This window comes from Capricornis sumatraensis, chromosome 2 (assembly GCF_032405125.1).
Source record: "Capricornis sumatraensis isolate serow.1 chromosome 2, serow.2, whole genome shotgun sequence".
NCBI lineage: Eukaryota > Metazoa > Chordata > Mammalia > Artiodactyla > Bovidae > Capricornis > Capricornis sumatraensis.
In genome coordinates, this window is record NC_091070.1 from 177334416 (window position 1) to 177361921 (window position 27506).

The 27506-nt window shown below is 36.1% G+C and overlaps 1 protein-coding gene across 1 annotated transcript; it reads left to right on the top strand.

The window, feature by feature from the left end:
- Window positions 1-2546: 2546 nt before the first annotated feature.
- DEPDC1 (DEP domain containing 1) lies at window positions 2547-22365 on the top strand. The gene is made up of 12 exons (XM_068961186.1): window positions 2547-2639; window positions 5620-5885; window positions 8394-8550; window positions 9207-9325; window positions 9749-9879; window positions 11212-11259; window positions 14045-14185; window positions 16078-16929; window positions 17366-17538; window positions 19757-19933; window positions 21333-21518; window positions 22225-22365. The coding sequence occupies exons 1-12, from the start codon at window positions 2592-2594 to the stop codon at window positions 22363-22365; spliced, it is 2439 nt and encodes an 812-aa protein (XP_068817287.1). The 5' UTR covers window positions 2547-2591.
- Window positions 22366-27506: the final 5141 nt, after the last annotated feature.

Sequence of the window (27506 nt, forward strand, 5' to 3'; positions counted from 1 at the left end):
TCAGTTCAGTTCAGTCACTCAGTCGTGTCCAACTCTTTGCAACCCCATGAATAGCAGCACACCAGGCCTCCCTGTGCATCACCAACTCATAGAGTTTACTCAAATTCATGTCCATCGAGTCAGTGATGCCATCCAGCCATCTCATCCTCTGTCATCTCCTTCTCCTCCTGCCCCCAATCCCTCTCAGCATCAGACTCTTTTCCAATGAGTCAACTGTTTGCATCAGGTGGCCAAAGTATTGGAGTTTCAGCTTTAGCATCAGTCCTTCCAATGAACACCCAGGACTGATCTCCTTTAGAATGGACTGATTGTATCTCCTTGCAGTCCAAGGGACTCTCAAGAGTCTTCTCCAACACCACAGTTCAAAAGCATCAATTCTTCGGTGCTCAGCCTTCTTCACAGTCCAACTCTCACATCCATACATGACCGCTGGAAAAACCATAGCCTTGACTAGATGGACCTTTGTGGACAACGTAATGTCTCTGCTTTTGAATATGCTATCCAGGTTGGTCATAACTTTCCTTCCAAGGAGTAAGTGTCTTTTAATTTCATGGCTGCAGTCACCATCTGCAGTGATTTTGGAGCCCAAAAAAAGAAAGTCTGACACTGTTTCCACTGTTTCCCGATCTATTTCCCATGAAGTGATGGGACCTGATGCCATGATCTTCATTTTCTGAATGTTGAGCTTTAAGCCAACTTTTTCACTCTCCTCCTTCACTTTCATCAAGAGGCATTTTAGTTCCTTTTCACTTTCTGCCATAAGGGTGGTGAAATCTGCATGTCTGAGGTTATTGATATTTCTCCCAGCAATCCTGATTCCAGCTTGTGCTTCTTCCAGTCCAGTGTTTCTCATGATGTACTCTGCATATAAGTTAAATAAGCAGGGTGACAATATACAGCCTTGACGTACTCCTTTTCCTATTTGGAACCAGTCTGTTGTTCCATGTCCAGTTCTAACTGTTGCTTCCTCACCTGCATACAGGTTTCTCAAGAGGCAGGTCAGGTGGTCTGGTATTCCCATCTCTTTCAGAATTTTCCACAGTTTATTGTGATCCACACAGTCAAAGGCTTTGGCATAGTCAAGAAAGCAGAAATAGATCTTTTTCTGGAACTTTCTTGCCTTTTCCATGATCCAGCAGATGTTGGCAATTTGATCTCTGGTTCCTCTGCCTTTTCTAAAACCAGCTTGAACATCTGCAAGTTCATGGTTCATGTATTGCTGAAGCCTGGCTTGGAGAATTTTGAGCATTACTTTCCTAGCATGTGAGATGAGTGCAATTGTGCGGTAGTTTGAGCATTCTTTGGTATTGCCTTTCTTTGGGATTGGAATGAAAGCTGACATTTTCCAGTCCTGTGGTCACTGCTGAGTTTTCCAAATTTGCTGGCATATTGAGTGCAGCACTTTGACAGCATCATCTTTTAGGATTTGAAATAGCTCAACTGGAATTCGGTCACCTCCACTAGCTTTGTCCGTAGTGATGCTTTCTAAGGCCCACTTGACTTTACATTCCAGGATGTCTGGCTCTAGGTGAGTGATCACACTATCGTATTTTCCCTTAAAATGTTTATGTTATTACTCCTTTTTACTATAGTCTATCCTTTCAAATTGTCGTTTAATTTCCAAATTAATTCTTTCATGCCTTCAATTCACTCAGGTAATTTCTCAGTGTCTGAACTAAGAGACTCCCACCACCAAAACAGTTTCAAACTCGTGATAGAACGTTTATTAAAAGTAGGAAGTCTGAGATATGCCAACAGGACCTGAGATTCTGAGCAAGTTCTGGGAACTTTAGTTTCTGTATATCCACGATTTAAAAAACCCAGGATTTTCGTCTGATGAGATAGATTTTAAGGGAAGCAATTTGGCAAGTTTTGCATCACCTGTCACAAGCCGTATACTGACCGAAAACTACTAAGCTCCATTTTATTACCCAACAACCGGGAGGGGGTGGGGGTAGTGGGCGTTAACTTACATTCAGCACTGGGGAGGATGGAATTGTGGTCCCTTATACCCAGGAAGCTTCCTAAAAGCAAAACCAAGCGGTAAGTCGGGCGAAAGCTACGCCCCAGGTTTGTTTCTCTTGCTAACCAACTGCCTGGGACCCTGCGGGACCAGGCAGAAAAGGCTTGTGTTCGTTTTTTTCTTTTCAAATTTCAAATTCCTTTAAGCCAAATGCTGGGCTCCAAACATCCTGTAGGGGAATAAACCGCCTCACCAATTCTGAGTGTGGAAGCATGACTCCGCCTCGCCAAGGACCGCAAGACAGATAAACAACTTCAGAGAAGCCAGGTGAGGTTAAGGAGCTGGTCTCACCCCGCTGGGAGGAAGATCAGCTTTTCTCAGCCTAGCCCGCCTGCGCCGCAGCCTGGAGCGAGTCCACCGCCCACGCCCCCTGCGGCTGGCCAGGGCGGTGCGTCACGTGGCCAGACAGCTCAGCCAATCAGCGCAGCCCTCGGCGGTATTCAAATCAACGGCGGGGCCGACGGTTGTGGGGATCTGTGTCGCCGCCCGGGAATCGGGGTCTGAGTGTCGCCTTCCGCTGCCATGCCGGGCACCGGGCGCTGAGGGACCCTTGGGCCCGGTGGTCGGAATGGAGAATCGGGATGTGCCTCCAGGCCCTTATCGGGCCACTAAGCTGGTAAGACAGCGCGAACGACGAGACTGGCCAGCGGAGTGATGGCCGGTTTTACGTGAAAAGGCTCATAGTTTTTCCTAGGGCGTAGGGATGGGCCCCAGAGCCCAGGAGATCGCTGAAGAGGCGGATGAGGGGAGTTCTCGGGTATCGCGGACCTTTGCGATACCGTTGGATACGCTTGTCCCCCTCCTTTGAGAGTCTGCCCCCCTCCTTTGCTCCAGGCTCCCGGGGTAGGCGCATCGACCCAACTTCTTAAGCGACTCTGTTCTTGGTGTTTTCGGCGTCTCCTGGGATGACTTAGAATATTCTGAGTTTAGACGCTCCTCGCGCCAGATTTTCTACCCCCAACAGGATTTTAGGGGAATTTAGAACGAGTTCCCGTGCTTTGTAGGATCAGATTGTGACAGCTTCATTTTTCCGGTCCTGTGAAATTAAATACAGGATGTATCGACTGAATACAACTCAATAACGGCTATTTCTAACAGCTAAAACTCAGACTATTTTAAGTACCCATCAGGAGCCACTGTTGGTAGTCACAGGATTTGTACTTGCACACAGTGTCTTGTGTGTTTGGATCATCGGTCCACGAGGGTACTGTGCCACTAGTTATGTGACATTAGGAGGATCACTTGTGTGAGCATCAGTTTCCCCACTGGTAAAGTAGAGCTGAGAGTTGTCCAGAGTAGATGTTACTGTAGGTGAAAGTGTGTTATCTGTAGAATAACAGACAACTTATTCTCTGTATAAACTGCAGCTCAGTATAACTTTCTTGAATAACATGAAATGTGGAGGTGTGTAAAGAAAAGAATACAGTTATTGTGTTTTCTTTCAGCCCTTAAATTTTGTGCTATGATGTTGGGACCGCATAGGTTAGAGAAGTGGTAGCGTAACAAGTACTAACATAGTTGGATTTACAGATCAGATTTCTTCACCTCTAAAGTAGGATTTTTTTCAATTAAAAAGTTATATGTTCTGCTCTATCTGTATCACATCTTATTTACTCTTTCATCTGTCATGGAACATTTGAGTTGTTTCCATGTCCTGGCTATTGAATATAGTGTGGCAGTGAATATTGGAGTACATGTATCATTTTGAATTATGGTTTTCTCAGGGCATATGCCCAATGGTGAGATTGCTGGGTCATATGGTAGTTTTATTTTTAGTTTTTGAAGGAATCTCCATACTGTTCTCCACTTGGCTGTATCAGTTTATATTCCCACCAACAGTGCAAAAGGTTTCCTTTTCTCTACACCTTCACCTGCATTGTTTGTAGATTTTTTTGATGATGGCCATTCTGATGGTTTGAGGTGATACCTTATTGTAGTTTTGATTTGCACTTCTCTAATAATTAGGGAAGTTGAGCATATTTTCATGTGTTCATGGGCCAACTCTATGTATTCTTCTCCAGGGGATCTTCCCGACCCAGGAATTGAAACCTGGGTCTCCTGCATTGCAGGCAGATTGTTTACCACCTGAGCTACAAGGGAAACCCATTTTCACTGAGCATATTTTCATGTTTATTGGCCGTCTGTATGTCTTCTTTGAAGAAATGTCTTTTTAGGCTTTCCACCCATTTTTTGACTTGGGTTGTTTGTTTTTTGATATTGAGCTCTATGAGCTGTCTGTGAGAAAAACAAATATTTTATATTAACCCATATGTGTAGAATCTAGAAAAAATGATACGGATGAAGCCTATTTCTGGAGCAGGAATAGAGACACAGACATAGAGAATGGAGGTGTGGAAAAAGGGAGGGTGGGAAGAATTGGGAAATTAGGATTGACATACATATATATATAATACACGTGAGCATGCTCAGTCATGTCTAACCCTTTGCAACACAGTGGACTGCAGCCTGTCAGGTTTTGTCCATGGGATTCTCCAGGCAAGAATACTGGAGTACGTTGCCATTTCCTCCTCCAGGGGATCTTCCTGTCTCAGGTATTGAGCTTGCATCTCCTGCATTGGCAGGCAGATTTTTACCACTGAGCCACCTGGGAAACCCAACTACCATATGTAAAATAGATAGCTAATGGGAAGCTGCTGTATAACAGGGAGCTCAGCTTGGTGCTGTGTTGACCTAGATGGGTGGTGTAGGGGACAGGGGAGGAAAGTCCAGGAGGGAGGAGATATATGCATACATACAGCTGATTCACTTCATTGTACAGCAGAAACTGACACAAGGTTGTAAAGCAATTGTACTCCCACAAAAAAAGTTTATCACCACCACCTTCTATACCACCACTCTTAGACCTGCCACAAACCCAAAATTTTGGGTAATTTGAAAGATTTCTGAAAGTGTGATTATCTTTTTAAAATGTAAATATATCACAGTGTCATTAAACAAACAATAGACTTAAATTTTAATTTACTCCATCTGTTATGTTCATTATTGGGATCTTCACTAGTAAATATATAAACTTTTTTTAATACTAAAGGTATTTTACCAGTAAAACTACTGCCTGCCATAAGTTTTGTTTGGCGTGCTTAGTTATGAGTACAAATTCTAGAGTTTTCAGGTGTGTGACCTTGGTCAAGTTATTAAATATCTCAGTGCTTCATATTCCATATCTGAAAATGGGATGATAATAGTACCCATTCATTGAATTGTGAGAATTAAAGTGAAGTAATGAATGCAATGCGTAATGTCTGACACAAATGCTACGATCATATCTTTAATATTAGTTGAAGTTGTAGAAACAGGAATAAATGCTTTCTCTGTTGAGGACTAAAGGCGGGTCCATTACAGTTCTCCATTATTCCTAGGTTTCCTAAGTAAGCTAATCAGCCAATGAAGTACTTTTAGTCAAAAACCATTACATAAAAATATTTTTGTAACACTGTAATTAATAATAAGAAATTAGTATGAGATGTAAAAAAATTTTAGCACAAATAAGACAAATAATTTCTTCATGAATTTCAATGATTTAATAATATGTGAAAGGAATGAGTGGATTTTTAAAACTTTTTTTTTTCATTTTGCAGTGGAATGAAATTACCACATCTTTTCGAGTGGGAATGCCCCTAAGAAAACATAGGCAACACTTCAAAAAATATGGCAACTGTTTTACAGCAGGAGAAGCAGTGGACTGGCTTTATGACTTATTGAGAACTAATAGCAATTTTGGTCCTGAAGTTACAAGGCAACAGACTATCCAGCTATTGAGAAAATTTCTTAAGAATCATGTAATTGAAGATATCAAAGGCAGATGGGGGACAGAAAGTCTTGATGACAACAGTCAGCTATTCAGGTATTAAAGAAATAATTGCAAAACTGAATTACTTAACCATAAAGTTTCACTCTGCTTCTATTATATGGTTACTAAAACAGCAGCCTCTTTAAGAGAAGTAATATTTTCTTTAGAAAACTATTGCTCTTAGTTCAATTGAAACCACTTAGAAGTTAAAGTCCTTTAAGACTAATTCCTGCACAATTCAAACCTTATAATGATAGATAGTATATATAATAAAATAGAAAGTTGTGAGGAAAGGAGGAGATACTGTAACTTTAACATCTTCTGAAAGCTCTATAACATGTGAAGGACAGAACATTATCAACATTTAGTTTCATAGATTTAAGAATTACAAATTCTCATAGGTTCTTGCTTTCAATAGACATAAATCTATATAATCTAAGAATACATGTAATGAGATAAATAATAGCAAGCTTATTTAATAACTAAAAAATGAAATATACCACAATTTGAAAAAAATAAGCATTTATCATGTACTGGCAGCCTTACTTTGGAGAAGGCAATGGCACCCCACTCCAGTACTCTTGCCTGGAAAATCCCATGGATGGAGAAGCCTGGTGGGGTGCCTTCTATGGGGTCACACAGAGTCGGACACGACTGAAGCGAGTTAGCAGCAGCAGCAGCAGCCTTACTTTATGAGTTATGTGTTTTCCTTATTTAATACCTAGAATAGCTAAACAGAGTAGATATTAACTCATTTTTACAGGTGAAAAGGTGGGGACCATGCATCAACAAATCTTATCCTTCAGTCTGAAATATGCTCATGTACACATTCATCAGACTAGTGAATACATTTCTTCTCATGTCAGCTGTATTGTAGCCCACCATGAGGTCAAGAGACCTTTCTGACTCTCTTGGGTCTGCATAATTGAGTTTTCTCTCATGCACCCAGAGTTCTTGATTATATATCCCTTAAATTAGATCTTTGGATTCTAATACATATGCTTTTTTACTTTACAAAATTAGTACTTTTCAAATGAAATGTAGAAATAGATTTTTGCCTATGTGTCAAAGATGATTTATGTCACACAAGTAAACTACAATAAGAAATATATAAATACTTAGTATAAAACTCTATAACTTTCCTCTCTGCACTACTCATTAGTCACCATTTGAGTTTCTCTGCTGCGCTCATCCTTTAGCTTTTATTGTCCTCAAGGTCCTAGGCTTGTCTATACTTCACCTCTCTCCCTAGACAGTCTCCTTCTATGTCTCTGCTTTCATGCCATGTCTTAATGATTTTCAAGTCTCCAACCCAAATATCGCTCCTGAGCTTTAGGACTCACTTTTTGCCTATTAGACAGGCACTTCACATATCATATAGCATATGAAAAATCACTACCATCGCCTAAGCTAACTTTTGACCTCTTATATCCATATCTGAATGAATGGCAGTCTTTCCTGTAGTTGCTTTCATTCTTTCCCTTCTCCTCTTTAAATATGATATAATTATCAAACCATGTATATCATGCTGCCTCAGTACTCTCTGATCTGTCTGCTTGTCTTCATGGTATTTTTTTCATTAGACTATTGTTTTCTCTTACCTGAAATTCTGCAAAACTCTTAATCTCTCTACCTCTAGGCCTTTTACAGTGATAATAAAGCTATGAATTGGTTTAAGAAGTCTTGTTAAAATGTTAACAGTTGCATTTGTTGATGGTCACCTATGTGGATGTTATTTTATAAAAACACCTTGTACTTGTTTGTATCTTTGAAATATTTTATATTAAATTGAAGGGAGGAAAAGCATTATAATCAAAAGGAACAACAGAGTTCTGAAAATTGAACAGTCACAAAGGACAGAAAATATATACAAATTAGATAATAAGAGAAATTTAGAAAATGTAACTTTATAGAACCGTTTTGTATGTAAGTCATACCTCTCCTAAAGAATTAGTCCTAATAATAACCCTGATTATACAGGAATAAAGTTAAAATATACAGTTTACTCATGATATCAGGAAACTTTTAAAAAATTAAAGGCTTAAGAGAAAATTAATTTATGTAGAATATTCATTCCTTGATAAATTAAACCCAGTGTTTTTGAGTTATTTTTAAGATTTTTGTTGTTGGTCAGTTGCTAAGTCACGTCCAACTCTTTGAGACCCATGAACTGCAGCACGCCAGGCTTCCCTGTCCTTCACTGTCTCCCAGATTTTGCTCAAGCTCATGTCCATTGAGTTAGTGATGCTATCCAACTGTCTTATCCTCTGTCCCACTACCCCCCACCACCCACCCTCAATCTTTCCCAGCATCAGGGTCTTTTCCAGTGAATCAGCTCTTTGCATCAGGTGGCCAAAGTATTGGAGCTTCAGCTTCAGCATTAGTCCTTCCAGTGACAGGGTTGATTTTCCTCAGGATTGACTTTTTTGATCTCCTTGCAGTCCAAGGGACTCTAAAGAGTCTTCTCCCAGAACCACAATTGAAAAGATAAATAGGCACTAAGATAAATAGGCACTAAAAGTTCATTATCTCACATTATTTAATTGCATATTCTTAAACCAGATTTCCTACAAGTTCTCCACTTAAAACCCTTCCACGAAGGCATCCAGAATTGAGAAAAAACAGCATAGAGAATTTTTCCAAAGATAAAGATAGTATTTTTAAATTGCGAAACTTATCTCGAAGAACTCCCAAAAAACATGGACTACATTTCTCTCAGGTAAAAACATCCTTTTTACTAATCACTTTTTAAAATATAATTACTGTGTGCTTAATAATATCAATAGAATAATTAAAAGTAAATGATTCTTTAAGAGTTGAAGCCAATGCTTGGAATCACTTAGCTATATTATAATCTAAATGTATATATGTAAATTTGTTTGGAACTCAAATAATAATAAAAAGTGAGACATATTTGAAATACTATTTGTATAATTTAAGCATGTATTTTAAATTAATTTGACAGTAGTGGGGGCAGATACAAAACCAAAAGCTCTATTACAGTGCATGCTAAGGGCTAAATTGCTTCATTCATATCCAACTCTGCAACGTCATGAACTATAGTCCACCAGGCTCCTCTGTCCATGAGATTCTCCAGGGAAGAATACTGGAGTGGGTTGCCATTTCCTTCTCCAGGAGATCTCCCCAACCCAGGGGTTGAACCTGTGTCTCTTAAGTCTCCTGCACTGGCAGGCAGTTTGTTTACAACTAGTGCCACCTGGGAAGCCCCAAATATTGTATTATTTCTTCAAGTGACACCTTTACAGCTCCACAGTAGACTGATACTATAGAATTACTAAATGTTAGAAGTAGTATCAGTTCATTATTTCTAAAATTTGAGCATATCATATTAAACCAAAGTAATTCTTTTTTCAGGAAAATGCAGAGAAAATGAACTGTGAAATAATTGATGAAGATCAAGAAAATTTAGCTGAAAACAGAGAAATAAGCCAGAAAGATGTTGAAGAAGTTTGGAGATATGTTATTCTGATCTAGTAAGCTAAAACTAAGCTATAACCAAGTTCCTGGGGTGTTTAGAATGTTATTTTGTTATTTTCATCAAGATGCTCAGTTGAAGAGCAGATTAATTCTCAGCGCTTAGAATTTTACCTGTATATGTGTTTCATAATAAATACTTTTGTATTTATTGTTCTGGCAGAGTAGAAGTAGAATGGTTTGACTATGATTTGCTTTTTCTTTGACTCAAAGTTGTAGCTATAGTTTGGGGTCTATGTTGGAATCCTTCAAAGGTTATAAAGATAAATATACTTTAAAGTAGATACTAAATATAAGCCTTAGAGGTTTGATTTAAGAAAAATATTCTGAAATCTTTGTCTGTTTTCTATTCATACTCGCATATTTCTATTCCACCTATTTTATGGAGAAAAAAAAAAGCTTGTATTCTTTCTTCTATTTAGCCTGCAAACCGTTCTAGGTGTATCCTCCCTAGAAGAAGTCATAAATCCCAAACAAGTAATTCCTCAGTATATAATGTACAACATGACCAATACAAGTAAACATGGAGTAGTTATACTGCAAGACAAATCAGGTTGGTATCAATAAAAGAAGTTGGAATCATTTTAAACTTGCTAAAAAAGTCTGCAGCTATAGTGAGGATAAAGAAAGACCAAAATATATAAAGTAGAATGCTTCAACTGAGAGAACATCAGGGAGACTACTGTTTTATCAGAGGTGCTTTGGTAATCATGGCAAAATAATTTTAAAATGAATATTATTCACACTATTGTTTTAGCTCCTAAGGTGGATTCTTGCATGAATTTTTTTAATGGCAGAGTAAACATCCAAAGAGTATGCAAATAAAATTGAAACTATTGTTTAACCACATTTTATTGAGGACCTACAATGTGCCGGGCATTGTGCTAAAGATTAGTGATGATTAAGAGAAAAATGGTCCATTCCTTTCTGGAGCTTACATGAGAAGTTACATACAGATTTAAAGGGGTCAAGACACATGCAAAACCAAAGTAACACAAAGTAAAATATAAGTCCAAACTTAAGAACAATATTTAAAAGAATACCGGCTTCATATTGTATGTATTTTATATAATGCATTGGTTTCAAATATAAAGAAAATCAGGGAAATCAAGCCAGTTGCATTGGAAAATTTATATTACAGGAAGTGTATTAATAAATTTACTCAAAATGTTGGCTCTTGTCTTTTTTCCTAATAATCAGTTGCTGGCTGTAGAATTAACTGGCATGCATTACTTTGAGATCCTTTCTGTGGGCAAGAACTTTTGAGATTTTAATCATAAGGACAAAAAGTAAATGTTGAAAACTAGGAGCTATGTTGTGTTTGTATGCAGCTTTGGATCAATCCCATCTTTCATTACCTGAAATAACTTGAGTGTATGCTCTCATCTAAGCTTTCTATTCTTTATGACTATTAACTTTTCAAGTGAAATGTATGTGTGGTTTTTGTGTTTGTGTCAAAAAACTACAACACTTATGCATCATATTACACTTAGTGGCAATTGAAAGATTTTAAGCAAGCCTTGCTTTGAAATCACCTTAATAGTAAAATATAATATTTTAATCAATATATTTTATTAATATATTTATATATTAATATATTTCATTAATTATATTTATATATTTTATAAAATATAATATTAAAATATAGCTTGTTTCTGTCATAGGTCTCACTCAAATCCATAATATTCAAGAAGCATAGCTAACTTTTAAACTTGTATTTTAAAATACTATATGGCCCTATATGTTATTAAATATGTAATCAATTTTAACTCTGGTAGTACATATACATATATATAAATATATGTATAATTATGTAGCAAGTGTGAAGTTTTAAATATACTGTTATAATAATTGTATAATTAAATGATATTAATTTTTTGTGTAGATGATCTTCCTCACTGGGTACTATCTGCCATGAAGTGCCTAGCAAATTGTAAGTAAACAAATGGTATATGTGTGATATGTGTATGTATTCTATTTATAGTATTTAATAAGAACCAAGGGATTATTTTAATTTATGAAAGTCATGATAAAATTGAGCTATATCATTTCTGTTGATTTTTAAATGAAGATCTAGTAGAACTGATTACCTCTCATTGCATGTGGATTGTGTTATAAAGCACTTAACTTTTTCTGTGCAGGTAATGATTTTATAATCCAATCTAATCATGTATGACTCAGTTTTCATAGATCATAAAATCATAACCTAGAAGATCTCAAACAATTTTTAGATATAATCTACATCAATTGTCTCATGAGTCCAGGGAGTTCAAATAGCAACTTATAAATAAAGCAGCTGGTAAATATAAAGTTTCAATTAGAAATGAAGTCTCATAAAACCCACTTCATTCCCCTGGCCATTGTATGCAGCTTCAGCATTCAGATGTTTCATGATATACTTCTTCTCCATAGGATATATTAATGGGACTTTTATGTTTATCAAAAAGAATGATCTTCACTAAGTTAGATAATTTTTTAATGTTTTGTTCTTCAAGCTTTTTCCATACTGGTCAATGATGATTGATTTTTATAATTTAAGGCCCTGTTCAAGTACAAAACACTAATTGCTCTCAAAGTCAGTTTTAAAAATGTGTGCAGAGGTGTATGCTTCTTAATCATCAAAAGTAAAATTATATTTTAATAATTATATTACAGAAGTAATTTTCTAGGTCTTATAAAATTTGTATTTTATTAATGTTCAAAATAAGTATATATTCCCTTATTGTCCACTGGGTGTCAATATGACAAAATAACAGAGTAGCAATAAAGTAAATAATATTAGATACAGAAAAATTCTATTTATCAAATCAAGGTAAAGATCTTGAACAGAAACATAAGCTTTTTGAAATTCTCTTTCTACCTTCCCCTACCTACCTGCCTTTCTCTCTCATACCTTGCCTCATAGTTAGCAACTCAGATAGCATAATTCCAGGGATTTCTCTGATACCTCATCTTTAGGGTTTTGTTTCTTTTGCTTCCCAGTCCATGTTATGCATTCAATTCAGTTCAGTTCAGCCGCTCAGTCATGTCCGACTCTTTGCGACCCCATGAATCACAGCATGCCAGGCCTCCCTGTCCAACACCAACTCCCAGAGTTCACTCAGACTCACGTCCGTCGAGTCAGTGATGCCATCCATCCATCTCATCCTCTGTCGTCCCCTTCTCCTCCTGCCCCCAATCCCTCCCAGCATCAGAGTCTTTTCCAATGAGTCAACTCTTCACATGAGGTGGCCAAAGTACTGGAGTTTCAGCTTTAGCATCATTCCTTCCGAAGAAATCCCAGGGCTGATCTCCTTTAGAATGGACTGATTGGATCTCCTTGCAGTCCCTTATTATGCATGTTATGCATAAGTGATACCAAAGATATAACTTACTGGATTCCAGTTTAACAACAATATGTCTAGCCAGAAGCAATATCAAGACTTTCATTTAACTTGTTTGTTATTTATTCCCCCACAGTAATCCTGTGACATACAAGAATCAGTGATCAATATACTATTCCCAATTTTTCTCTAGAAAAGAAAATTTAGGCTTTTTTTCTGATACATGAGGAGCTATATATTCAAACCTAGATTCTGTAACTATAAATTTTATACGTTAATTCCAGTAAAGAATTTTCTATCTTAAAAAACTTGTAATGATTATCAAAATTTTTGTTCTACATATTAAGAATATATCTCATATCCTCCTTATAAAAACTGTTTTGTTCCATATAAAGCCATCATTAGCCTTTAAACTATTAAGTGTGTATGTGTGTGTGTTACCTTGAAAGATAGTAGAGTAACTCTCAAATCTTATTGCATAACATAGTCACTAGAGATACTCACCAAACTTTCAGGTTCAACTGATTGAATATGTCAGGATTTTTTTAAAAAATCCTATCTCAGAAGATTCTTCTAGTGAAGATGCCCAGATCAATATTTGGAAGCTACTAAATTAGTGAGCAAATAGCAAAAATTCTAGATCAATAATCCCTAGCTGCATTGGAATTCTGGTAGATTCTGTACTGTATAGAAGAGATTATGCTTTTAATAGGCATATTGATGTTTCTGATTATGTTGTCCATGAACCGCACTTTAAATGCTGTTGAGTCTCAAGGTCCTATGACTTGCTGTTACAGAGCTCTGAGGTCTAATTTTAGCTTTGCCATCAAAGGCTCTTGAATCTTGAGCAAGTGGCTCTGAGCTTCAGTTTCTTCATCTATAATATGAGATCAGAATTTCCTGAGGAAAATACCAATAAGTAGGCATAATTATTTCAATAATGTTAAGCTAATTGAATAGCAATGTAATGACATTATTTAAATTCATTCAGAGTATGCTTTATATTAGGCAAAATTTAATCATGAAAATATAAATTTGCAAAAGATAATTTGAAAGAATTATTTGCAATATCTAAATATTCTGTGCTATATAAAATGAATTGTGATAAAATTCCATTAAAATAAACTTCCCTGACACTTTTAAAATATATTTCAAATTTTTAGGTCATACAAATATTAAAACTAAACAATATTAATAATTGCAGTGATTTCTAGTGAAAAGATAGTGAGAAGGCATGAGATATGCACAACCTTTTAAATTTTTGAATTATGACAGAATTTGTTGTTAAGCAGAGATCCTTCATGAAATAAATACAGGCTTTAGGCTTTTTATAAGTGTCTTTAAAAATTATATTTAAAAGAAATAAATTTCACTATTTTTTTGCCTTCCACTCAGGGCCAAGAAGTAATGACATGAATAATCCAACTTATATTGGATTTGAGCGAGATGTATTCAGAACAATTGCAGATTATTTTCTAGATCTCCCTGAACCTCTACTTACCTTTGAATATTATGAATTATTTGTAAACATTTTGGGTATGTATAGATTTTTCCTTATTATTTACTTTATTTTACTGGTTTCCAAGTCCCCCATAATTTAAAGGATCTAAAAGTATAGATAAGTATGAAAGTGACAGGCTATAAATTATTTTAAAACTCAGAAATATTCTGGTTGCTGTTATGTTTTCAGTCATTCAAATATACCATTCTAACACCAACTCTCTACACCAATCACATCTTGCAATTCAGTTCATTTCTGAAACTACCCGGTTAACCCAGACCCCAAAAGTTGAGGGCAAAGTTTTTTAACTTGGATACTAACTACCCAGGACTAGCTTAGACCCCACAGATTAAGGGCTCAGTTCATCAAGACTGTCCTCACTTCCTACAGGAGCTGCAAATGGGGTCCTCATGTTTCATAGCCCTTCTCCCTGGCTCATTACCAAACCCAGGGATTCCCACAATCCCCCTGAGGTTTAATAATTCACTGTAATAGTTTTCAAAACTGTGGAAAGTGCTTTACCTAATGATCACCAGTTTATTATAAAGTATATAAGTCAGGAGTAGCCAAGCGGAAGAGAGATATAGGGCAAGAAATGGGGGTAAGGTCTGTGCAGAGCTTCTATGTTTTCTTCAAGAATGTCACTCTTCCAAGTTTGTCCATGTATTTACCAACTGGTAAGCTCCCATAGCTGTGTTGTTTCCATTTTAATTTGAGATTTCACTACATAGACATGGTTGATTAAATCATTGGTCATTGTTGATTAAGTTTGATCACCACCCACCCTACTACCCCCTCCAGGGAGATATGCATGTGTGCATGCTAAGTCACTTAAGTCGTGTCTGACTCTTGGTGACACTGTGGGCTTTAGCCACCCAGCTCCTATGTCTATGGGATTCTCCAGGCAAGAATACTGGAGTGAGTTGCCATGCCCTTCTCCAGGGAATGTTCCTGACCCAGGGATTGGACCCATGTCTCTTAAGTCTTCTACATTGGCAGGTGGGTTCTTTACCACTTAGTGCCACCTGGGAAACACTAGAGTCAAGTGAAGTGAAAGTTGCTCAGTCATGTCCAACTCTGTGACCCCATGAACTATACAGTCCATGAAATTCTCCAGGCTAGAATACTGGAGTGGGTAGCCATTCCCTTCTCCAGGAAATCTTCCCAACCCAGGGATCAAATCCAGGTCTCCTTGAGGTAGGACTAAAATTCCAACCTTCTAAGCAAGGCCAGCACTGGTGGTGGTTTAGTAGTTAAGTCGTGTCTGACTCTTAACGACCATAGACTGTAGCCTGCCAGACTTCTTTCTCCATGGGGTTCTCCAGGCAAGAATGCTGGAGTGGGTTGCCATTTCCTTCTCCAGGGGATCTTCCCAACCCAGGAACTGAACCCTGGTCTCCTGCATTGCAGGTAGATTCTTTACTCAACTTTACTCAGGCCAGCCCTAAGTCAACTCATTAGCATAAACTGAAGTGTGCTCAAATAGGCTCATGGTGAAGAATAAAAGGCTCCAATCACTCTGGAAATTCCTTGGGTTTTAGGAGCTATGTATCAGGTATCTGAGAGAAAGATCATATATATGTTTTCTTAAACTATAGTTGTCTTATAATTAAGAGCTTTCTAATACTTGTAGACTGAAAGTAGATATCTTTTAATGTATTTGACTCAATCCATTTAATTAGATTGTTGAAATAAATCTTAAAATTATTTTCATCACAAGTTGGAAAACCTCTAGTCTTGCACTTTGTAACTGAATGTTGCATGTGTCCTATTTAAGTGGCTTCTGAATTAAGCAGCTGCTATTTGTACTATACTAACAATATGTACTATAGTGATGCTTTATTTTTTTAATATTGCTATTGTTTTTGTTTTATTTTTGTCCACTATCATACAGTTGCATCTTAATTTTTGTTTCATTTCCTGGTAGTTGTTTGTGGCTACGTCACAGTTTCAGATAGACCCAGTGGGATACATAAAATCCAAGATGATCCACAGTCTTCAAAAATTCTTCATTTAAACAATCTGAATTCCTTCAAATCAACTGAGTGTCTTCTTCTCAGTCTTCTTCATAAAGACAAAACAAAAGAAGAATCAGATACTACTGAGAGACTGCAGATAAGTGATCAAGGATTTCAAGAAAAATATGCTAAGAAAATGCAGCTAGTTAATTTTAAAAACAGAAGAGCCAGTGCTAATGACATAATGGGAGGAAGTTGTCATAATTTAGTAGGCTTAAGTAGAATGCATGTTCTATCCTCTAACATCAAACCAAGGTGCTATTCATTAGAAGGAATTGTAGATTTACCAGGGAGTTCAAGTAAAGAGGTCTCCAGTGTCTTCCATCAATCTGTTCTGAACATAGAAGGACAAAATAATAAGCAATCTTTAGAATCTGAGACCAAACAAGAATCCCTGATGAATCTTCATTCAGAGGAAAGTATTCAAAAGCCATTCTCTGTTGGTTATAAGAGAACCTCTACTTTGACCATTCAAGACCAAGAGGAGTTATATAATGGAAAGTGCAAACCAAAGCAGCTTTGTAGATCTCAGAGTTTACTTTTAAGAAGTAGTACAAGAAGGAATAGTTATATTAATATGCCAGTGGCTGAAATTATCATGAAACCAAATCTTGGACAAGGCAGCACCAGTGTGCAAACAGCTATGGAAGGTGAACTCGGAGAGTCTAGTACCACAATCAATAAAAGACTCTGCAAAAGCACAATAGAACTTTCAGAAAACTCTTTACCTCCAGCTTCTTCTATGTTGACTGGCACACAAAGTAAGGTTGATGCTTTCAATGCATGTAATATTAATTTTTAGTGTTTACTAACCCAGTTTTGCTTATCTGGCTTTTCTTCTCTGAAATTGCTTAATTTTTTTCTCCAAAAGAAAAAATTCTTGTTGTATAAGACTTGTCATGGCATAACCAAGATTTATTCTACTTACCTAAAGCACTCCTTTTCTTTGCCTTAAATTTCATTTATTCTGAGTTAGTTTATAATTGGTGAAAGATTTTCAGTCCTTCATAATCCAGTGGGTTATGAAGAAAATAATGAGTACCTTACCATGTTTTTGAAGAATGTGTAAATTTCATGGAATAGTTAAAATATTAAAATATTATTTTGCGTTCCTTATATAACTGTATGCTGGTAGTATTAAAATGGCTAGTGTCATTGATGATTTTTTTTCCCTGGGGGGTGACTTTGCTTTCCTAGGTTTGCTGCAACCTCATTTAGAGAGGGTTGCCATCGATGCACTGCAGTTATGTTGTTTGTTACTTCCCCCACCAAATCGTAGAAAGCTTCAACTTTTAATGCGCATGATTTCTCGAATGAGTCAAAATGTTGATATGCCCCAACTTCATGATGCAATGGGTACAAGATCACTGGTAAGTTGATTTCTTAAGGAAAGAATAAGTCTGAATCATAAACCACCACCACGACCACCATTCTCCCGTCCCCGGCAGAAAAAAAGAGATAGAAAACCAAACTAAGAGTACTATTCAAGTGATGTCATGGTCTTGAAATCCTAGGTTCTTGAGTTTAAAAGACTTGAAAGTCTAACCTTCCCTAATGTACAGCGGAATGCACATTAATCCTTTATGCCCAGTCTTTTATACTTTCACATCTTGATCTTTGTATTGTCTAAGGACTTTGCCTCTTCATTCATTCTGTGTTACAATGAGTCAGACTATCAGACCATATTATATTGCCTCATGCCAATTCTGTTTGGTGGGGAAAGAAAAGGCGATATAGGCACTGCTGAAAGCTGAAGGGCACTGTAACCCTTGAAATAGAGAATTAATGGGAAATTCATATATAGTAAGTCAGAGTGTTTCAGATACTCTGGGAGTGGAAAAGTTGTATTTGATGTATTATGTGAATTAGGATGGCTTGTCACTGTAGGCAGGAAGTTGGGAGAACTTCTGTGAAATAGTCCTGGGCTCCATATGAAGATGAGGGATGAGGCATTCATATCCAGATCCCCACTGGAAATGAACTCTTGAAATTGTACCTCTAATATGTCTCTCTCTGTTTCTCTCTTTATCTCTGTCCCTCTCTCTGTCTATAAAGAACTGCCACTTCCTCAGAGCACAGCTTCAATTTACAGGATGTTCTAGTAGCAAGGACTCAAGAGCTAAGTTCCATTCTTCCACTCAGTAAGGACAGTTTTTTAATAATAACAGACCTAATATAAAGAGAAAAAATTACACTCAAGTGATTGTGGCACCACTAAAAAGCACAGGCAAGTTTGTAGGGGAAGATATTTAGAGAGATATGAGTAGAAAGAAGATAATTTTGATTTTACACTTTTTCAGTTAGGTTATAGGACATCCAAGTGAAATTTATCCTACAGAGTGTTGGAAACCTGAGCCTGGTGAAAAAAGATCAGGGCCGAAAGTATGTGTTTTGAAAAGTGGTAGTTGAAAGTATGGGAGTAAATGAGCTCTACAAAGCTGAGGAAAAAAAGAATAAAAATCTGAGGACTGAACCTTAGAAGAAGATAGGAAAAACCTGCCAGACGTGTAGAAATAAAACCAAAAATAGTTTAATAAATATGCTCAACATTTATTATGTGCACAATACCTAAAATACAATTTTGTATTCAAATTATTTTAGAATGAAGTGTGTGTTTATGTGTGCCTTATTAAATTAGTCCCACAAAAATACAAATAGGAGAATATATAACATATAAACACACGTGGTTACAAGGTTGGCACCATATATCTTTTGAAACTGGAAAATAGTGTGTGCAAGGGTGCATGCATGTGTGTATCTTATATTTGGTGGCTTATATGGATATAAATGAGAGTAAATTAGTTTTGAAACCTAAAATTTATCCCAGGATTTGAAGATCATCATGATGGAACCAAAAAATACATACATTGTCTTTAAAGACTGATGGAATAGCATTAAAAACTATTTTCCAATTTCAAAAGATATATGGTGCCAACCTTGTAACCATGTGTGTTTATATGTTATATATTCTCCTATTTGTGTTTTTGTGGGGTCAATTTTATAAGTCACTCTTTAACAGTCCTTGTGCTGTGCTGCGCTTAGTCATGTCTGACTGTTTACAACCCTGGGGACTGTAACTTGCCAGGCTTCTCTGTCCAGAGCGATTCTCCAGGCAAGATACTGGAATGGGTTGCCACACCGTCCTCCAAGGGATATTCCGAACCCAGGTGTCCCACATTGCAGGCAGATTCTTTACCGTCTGAGCCACCAGGCAAGCCCAAGAATACTGGAGTCGGTAGCCTATCCCTTCCTGCCTTCTCCAGGGGAACTTCCCAACTTAGGGGCACCATATTTATATGGTATTAATGGAATCTATGTATTTACTAATAAAATCGTGACAAAGTTAAAAAGCTAAGTCTTCTGTGGTCATTTGGAATTTATATTAAGGAATTACTTAATAAGTACTAAAATAAAAAGAATTGGCATTTTATTCTTCCTAATGTTATGTTATTGTCCTCATTTTTTAAGCTGAAGTTGGCTTATCACTTTATCTCAATCTGTTAGCATAATGCTACCTAGAATTTACTGATACTCTAATTTATATAAAACCTTAAGCTTTTGAATTCACGTCTTTTATTATGTTTCTAGATGATACACACTTTTTCTCGGAGTGTGTTACGCTGTGCTGAAGAAGTAGATCTTGATGAGCTTCTTGCTGCAAGATTAGTATCTTTCTTGATGGATCATCAACAGGAAATTCTTCAAGTGCCTTCTTACCTGCAGGCTGCAGTAGAGAAACATCTTAACTACTTAAGAAAGGGCCATGTATGTATTGTAAGTCTTAAAATTCTTTGCATTAGTCTATTGCAAGTGTCAAACTCATCTCAAACTAGCCTTATCAAAAAGGGAAACTATTTCAGCCCACGTAAATAACCTCCAAAAGTCAGGAATATAGATAGAATATGGAGATTCAAATAGCCAGAGGACTCTTTTCCATCCCTTCATCTCTTATTTCCATTTCAGTCCTGTAGTTGAAAACTGGCTCCTTCACATGATGGGATATGGTTGATTAAAGTGAAAGTCACTCAGTCGTGTCTGACTCTTTGTGACCCCATGGACTATATAGTCCATGGAATTCTCCAGGCCAGAATACTGTAGCAGGTAGCCTTTCTCTGCTCCAGGGGATCTTCCCAAACCAGGGATCAAACCCAGGTCTCCCACATTGCAGGTGGATTCTTTACCAGCTGAGCCACAAGGGAAGCCCAAGAATACTGGAGTGAGTAGCCTATCCCTTCTCCAGTGGATCTTCCTGACCCAGGAATCGAACCAGGGTCTCCTGCATTGCAGGCAGATTCTTTACCAAGTGAGCTATTAGGGAAGCCCTATGGTCCATTAAAGCTCTTTGCATTCCATGGGGAAAAAGAGCCATTCCTTCACCTTTGATTTGAAAAGTTACTGGTATGAACTTATATTGGCCCAATCTATGTTAAATGCACATTTTTTAAGTGGTTGAGGGTGAGTGAGTGGGAGAGAGGGCCATACTCTGAGTGACTCTACATAGATTAGAGAATAGTCTGTTATTCAAAAAAAAGTAAGGATAGTTGGGGGTAGAATGGAAAGGAGAAAAGGAATCTAAGCAGCCAAAAACAACACATCTGTTCTATTCAGTCTTTGACTGCCCAGCATATATACTCATGTTTCTTCCTACGCATACCATTCTAATGTTGCCATGACTTACCATAATTATAACTATCGCCTCCAATTTCTTTCTCTTGTCTACAGATGTTAGAGGCCCTGCCTATATTCTTACACCTCAGAAATCGTAGATGAACACTCACTATTTCAAAACATTAGTGTTTTAAGATGAATTAAAATATCATGTTGATTGTTACTGTTTCATAGTTAAAAGGATAAAATCTATAGTTAATGGTACTAATGATGATTTTACATTATCAATATCTTATGTACATCTCCATTTTATGGATGAGACAAATCAAGACAAGTTTAAATAACTTGCTGATGGTTATAAAGCTGTAGTAGGTTGTAGGACTGGGAGTGAGACTCTACTGACTTATTGCTTCTCTGCTGCATAATACAGTTTTCTTAAAATGTTGCATGTTTGGTGGCAAAATAATATGAACAAAATTCCATTGAAAGAATCATTTACCAAATAGGAACATGACCTGAATTAATAGATTTGACTGTATCATTTTGTTCTTTACAGATTAAAAATCCTGGAGATGGAGTGATTGCTCCTCTGCCAACGTATTCATACTGTAAGCAGATCAGTCCTCAGGAGTTTGATGAACAGAAAGTTTCTACCTCTCAAGCTGCAATTGCAGAACTTTTAGAGAATATTATTAAAAATAAGAGTTTGCCTCTAAAGGAGAAAAGGAGAAAACTAAAACAGGTAAGAGATTGAATAATTTCCTAATCATAAATATTTCTAAGATGCTATTGCTGTTTGTTATTTAAAAGCATTTAGAATCTAATTTCTTATTTTAATATTTTGAATTTTAAATATATATATATAACTTACGTATTTCTACCTGCTTGGTTTTACTCTGTCCTGAAATTAATAATAACAATAATAGCATATACTCTCCTTTATGTCAAGTATTTTGTATTTATAGCATGGAAAACGCTATATTTGTATTTATACCTTAGGAAAATAATTATAAACTTTAGATTATAATATGTAAATTTTAGTGACTCATCATTGCCATTTAGAATTTTTAGCTCTATATCAAAGCACTGTAGCCACATGATTCTAGCATGTCCAATTCCAGATCTGAGACACTCGAAGAAATATGAAATATACCAAGTAGATCCCAGTGACCTTCATGGTGTTACCAATGAGAAGAAAGAACATCTGGAATTTAGGAGAATTAATATCAGAAGAGAATCCTAGAGCATTAATGCTAACTGGGCTCCAAGAAATATTACAAGATACCTTTCATATGTGAGAAAGTGGAGGGAGAAGCAAGGATAAAGTAAAAGGATACTTATCAAATACATATTTGAAAGGAGCACGGAATCCTTATAAAATCTTGACCAGTGGCTTCAGCTTGGATAATAATGTTAAATATCCTCTAATTGTTCACCCCATTTTTAAGTTTCAGAAGGAATATCCCTTACTATATCAGAAAAGATTTCCAACCTCTGAAAGTGAAGCAGCACTATTCGGTGACAAACCTACAATCAAGCAACCAATGCTATTTTTAAGAAAACCAAAGTTTCGTAGTTTAAGATACTAATTGAATTGAAAATTATGTACTACTTCTAGAACTTTGGTAAGTGAAGCCATATGTAAGAATTCAGGTACTAAAAAGGAAGTCTATTTATTAATAAAGTTGTTTGGTTTTTTTTCAATAAAACATTATATAAGGAGGTGCCAAATAGTTTTTATCATTGTGAAGCTGCTAAGAAACTAGTAGACCTTAACTGAGAGCAAATAACAGTAGATGATACCAGGTATTTTAACCAGAAATGATCTTTTGTATTTTATACAGCTATCTGGAAAATTTATCATGATGTGTGCTAAAACTATATTTACTTGAATTTTGAAAACTGACATTTGCTCATCAAGATTAAGCTGTAATTCTGTTTAAAAAAAAAAAAAACTTATCTGCACATGCTTATGGATGTCACTTAAAGAACTAGTTGTTTTAGTTGTTTATAATTACTTTTGTTTCTAAGTGTAAGAATGTGAAGAATATTTGGAAACTTGATGAATTAATTTTCATCTACTAAATATTGCACTCATATATTCTTTTTCTACTTTTGATCTATTTATGTATCTATGTGTTTTTAAAATTTGTATATATAAGACTTTGTTTGCCTTTAATGTTTACCCCAACTGCTTCAGACATTCATTTTTTTCCAGTAAATATCTTTTGCATTCTAATTGTCATGAATCCCCAAGAAGGTAGAGATATGAAAGAAGTGGAAAGCAGTCATATGTTCATTTAAAAGATATTTATTTAGCAACTGCTATATGCCTTTCATTCTTCAAGATGTGGGGAGAAAATGATGAATAAAACAGAAAACCTCTTCCCCTAAAATATTTTCTAATCAAGGAAAATATACCTATTATATACTTAAAATAACAGTACACCCCCTGAAATCAAGTCATGAGGATTCATTCCTACTGAAGACTAGCCTTTTTAATGATGAAACAGTTCTCTACTGCTGCTGCTGCTACTGCTAAGTCGCTTCAGTCGTGTCCGACTCTGTGCGACCCCATAGACGGCAGCCCATTAGGCTCCCCCGTCCCTGGGATTCTCCAGGCAAGAACACTGGAGAGGGTTGCCATTTCCTTCTCCAATGCATGAAAGTGAAAAGTGAAACTAGTGTTTTTTAAATTGGTGCATATTAGAAGCACCAGGAGAGTTTTAAAATAAAAAATGCTCAGGCCCTACCTTGTATTAATTAAATCAAAATTTTAACGGATAGCATATAGGCCTCAGTATTTTTTAAACTCTCCAGGTGACTGCAATATTCAGCCAACTTTGAGAATCAGTGCCCTAAATACTTTGTATAAATAAAATGTCAAACTGGGATCACATTGGCTTTATTATTTCATGGAAGAAAATCCCAAGTGTAAGTTCCTGTCATCTTAATAGAAGGTTGTCCAAATTTCTGCTTGACCAACAGTACAAACTTGAAGCAATTTTTCTCCTCAATTTTTCTGAAGATTATTTAATATCTATTTGGTAAGTGTAAAGATATACATACTGACTGTAATAGACGCTTATTGTTCAATGACTGTTTTGATTTCTCAGTATAATGTCATACAGTAAAATGACAATGTTCCATTTGAGATTATTATTTTTATTAAAAATAAGAACAGAAAATAATATATCTTTTGCCCAGAAACCTTAGCTAAAAATATTAAACCAAATTAGAATTCTTCCCAAGGTGTTTATAGACTCAAAAATTTGTTTAAAGGTGTGTACTAGTGTGAATTATGTTGTGTATTACAATAAAAACTATTGTGGGTTTTGTAACAATTTAATTTTGTATTTATTGATTGATATTAAGTATATAAATACTATAAAGGCATAGTAAACTTTCATTTCCATTAGTGTGCATTCAATTGAGGTTAAAGAGTACATGATATAACACTTTAATAATGTGAACTCTGAAGTCAGATTTGAATCATACTGTGCTGTTTACTGTGTAACCACAGACAAGTTATTTAACTTCTCTAAATCCCAGTTTTCTCTTATCTGTATGATAAAAATTATAATAGTACATGTCTGTTAGGATGTGAGCATTAAATACAATAATGCATGAGAGAAGTGTTTAGCACAGTATCTAGCATAAAATAGGCACTCTAAAATATTAGAAATTAATACTAGAAACACCTAGAATTATAGCACTAGAAAAGATTGTAGGAAAAAATAGAGTCCTCTCAATTGCTTTGAGCAGAAGGGAAGGAACCAAAACAAAATTGTGAACAATTTCTTGTTAAACTTATTTGTAGTGTGTGTCTTATTAAACTATTTTTAGTTATGAAAGAAAGCTTCTGATTGTACATACTAGTTGAAAATATTTGGTCTAGTATAAAGAGAAAGAAAACATTAATGTCTTCAGAAGCAATCATTGAATATGTGAAAGCATACAGGATACATTACACAAGTAGAATGCTTAGCCTTTGACTGGAATGTGGACAGATACCACTGTATCGGGGAAAAAAAGAGTCTTTAATTTCAAATATTGATGGGTTGGTTTGATGTTAAATGCTTATAGAAAGTTTCTTCTAATACTTTTACTTTCTTGGGAAAAAAGAATCAAAATCAGCCCTTGAAAGTAAAGCATTTTGGGGAAGATGTTGCAAATTTCAGGGAAGAGGATATGAAATGGTCTAACAAATCTGTTGGAACACGTAGGAAATTTTATTTCTGGTGCCAAAAGTTATCGCCACCAAGGATTCCCACTAGCTTCTGCTAATTGCTGTCATTTAGTGATCCACACTTCTCATATACTGTCTAGTTAATCTATACTCAGTAGTGGAAAGTACAAAGAATTTCCTACTGACTAGCTTTCTGTCCTTGGAAAGTCTAAACTCTTAGTTTCCTCATCCATAAAATATGAATAATAACATCTACTTAACCAAGTTGTAAGGATAATTAAAAGAGGCAATGTAATGTATTTAAATCTTGAACTTATTAGCAAGCCTAAGCTCAATTCCTAGGTCCTTTCCTCTTATATTGAATTTAATAAAATTTCTGCTGATTGAAACTTTCCTTCCAATCTCTGTCCTCATATCTCACAATATATTTTCTGTTCTCTTCTATCAGTGGTGATATTTTTACTTCATGTTTGGAAGAATTAAAAATAGTTCCAGAATTTTATATACCTGCAGCCTGTTACCTCTCCAACAGATATATCTCCCTTTGATTTGGAAGGTAAAGCACATGTGTGTGCATGTGGTATTACTGTTGAAACTTCTAGAAGATAAATGAAGGATTGTGGTTTTAACACTAAACTCTAAATTTAAGGAAATAAAGTCAGTTCACTGGAATAAAATTCACAGTTCTAAATACAATAAAGTATACCAACTTTACACTATAAATCTTTTATTAACTCAGGATTAACTTAGCTTTTGTATTAACTAAGAATCTTATTTTCTTAAGAACTAGGGGGGAAAATATATAGAATAGCTGTTTTTAATCTCTCCAGAAAACCTCCCAGGATGTGTACTGAGGAAATGCAGAATGTATAAGACATTTGAAAATAGTCTTGACTTTTGCTCATTATGAAAACAGCTTTCGTACCATTAATTGGTCTAACTTATCCTTCCATAAGCAACTGGAAAACGAAGTATTGAGTTGGCCAAAACTTTCTTTTAAGTTTTTCCATAACATCTTACGAAAAGCCCAAACAAGGTTTTTGGCCAGCCCAATGTATGAAGCAACTGTTAATAGATATCAACTACAGGTAATAAAAGACTGATTCCTCAGAAAATGAAAACAAAGGAGGTAAGCCCTATGCATGTGTGCATAGTCACATCCACCTCTGTCCATGGAATTTTTCAGGCAAGAATACTGGAGTGAGTTGCCATTTCCTCCTCCAGTGGATCTTCCCAACCCAGGGATCAAACCTGTATCTCTTGTATCTTCTTCATTGGTAGGCAAGTTCTTTACCAGCTGAGCCACTGGAGAATCCCTATGATTGTCTCAAGATTACTGCCTCCAGGCAGCTGCCACGCCACAGTGCAGGGAGGGACAGCCAAAATAAAGCTCAGCGTTTCAGTGCATTCAGTAGCTAGAGATAAGAGGATGAGTGAGGAAGCTATTAAAAAATACAGAAGACAAAAAGTTAAAGAAAAAAAAAAACTCTTCAGAGACCTGCAGTAGTTTAAAGGTTTTATTGAGTACTAATTGGCGTTGGACAGGGTGAAGTAAATCAGTTGAGTACTTAAAAAGGGGTTTGGGGGACAAAGAAAGAATGGAATGAAAAGCAGTAAACCAAACAATCTCAGTACCTCACAGATCTGGGAATACATATTCCCATCTGTCAAAGTATAGAGAACCTCTAATACTTGGGGCATTGGGTAGCATCTTCAGAAGAGTTGCGCTTCAATAGTGGGCGAAATTAGCGCTAGAATAAAAACTGCTATGAATTCACCCTACTATAAATCTTAAAAACAAGCCTCAAAATGTTCACATTGCTCTTCAAGTAACTTCCTGTGTGCCAGAACCATACTTTAAAGAAATACAACAAAATCCACATTTTAACAATATGAAAATTACAATGTCTAGCATCCAATCAAAAATTATCAGACATGCAAAGAAACAGAAAAATATATAATCCATAGCCAGAGGTAAAAGTGATCAATAGAAATGTACCTAGATATAACAGAGATAATGAAATTAACAGGCACTTTAACAGTTATTATAAACATCATAAATATATTCTAAGATATAAAGAAAATCAGGAATATATTGGCAGACATGGAAGATACAAAAAAGATTCAAAGATAATTCTAGAGATTATAATATCTAAAATGAAAAATAAATGTAATAAAATTAAGAGCAAATTAGACCCAGCCGAAGAAAAGATTCATGAGCTTAGAAACAGCAATATCCACTACCCAAAATAAAGTTCCCTGGTGGTCTAGTGGCTAGGATTCAGCACTTTCACTGCTGCAGCCTGGATTTGATTCCCAGTAAGGGAAGGTATGATTTTGGGCTTCGCTGATAGCTCAGTCGGTAAAGAATCCGCCTGCAATGCAGGAGACCCTGGTTCAACTCCTGGAGAAGGGGTAGGTTACCCACTCCAGTATTCTTGGGCTTCCCTTATGGCTCAGCTGGTTAAGAATCCACCTGCAATGTGGGAGACCTGGGTTCAATCCCTGGGTTGGGAAGATCCCCTGGAGAAGGGAAAGGCT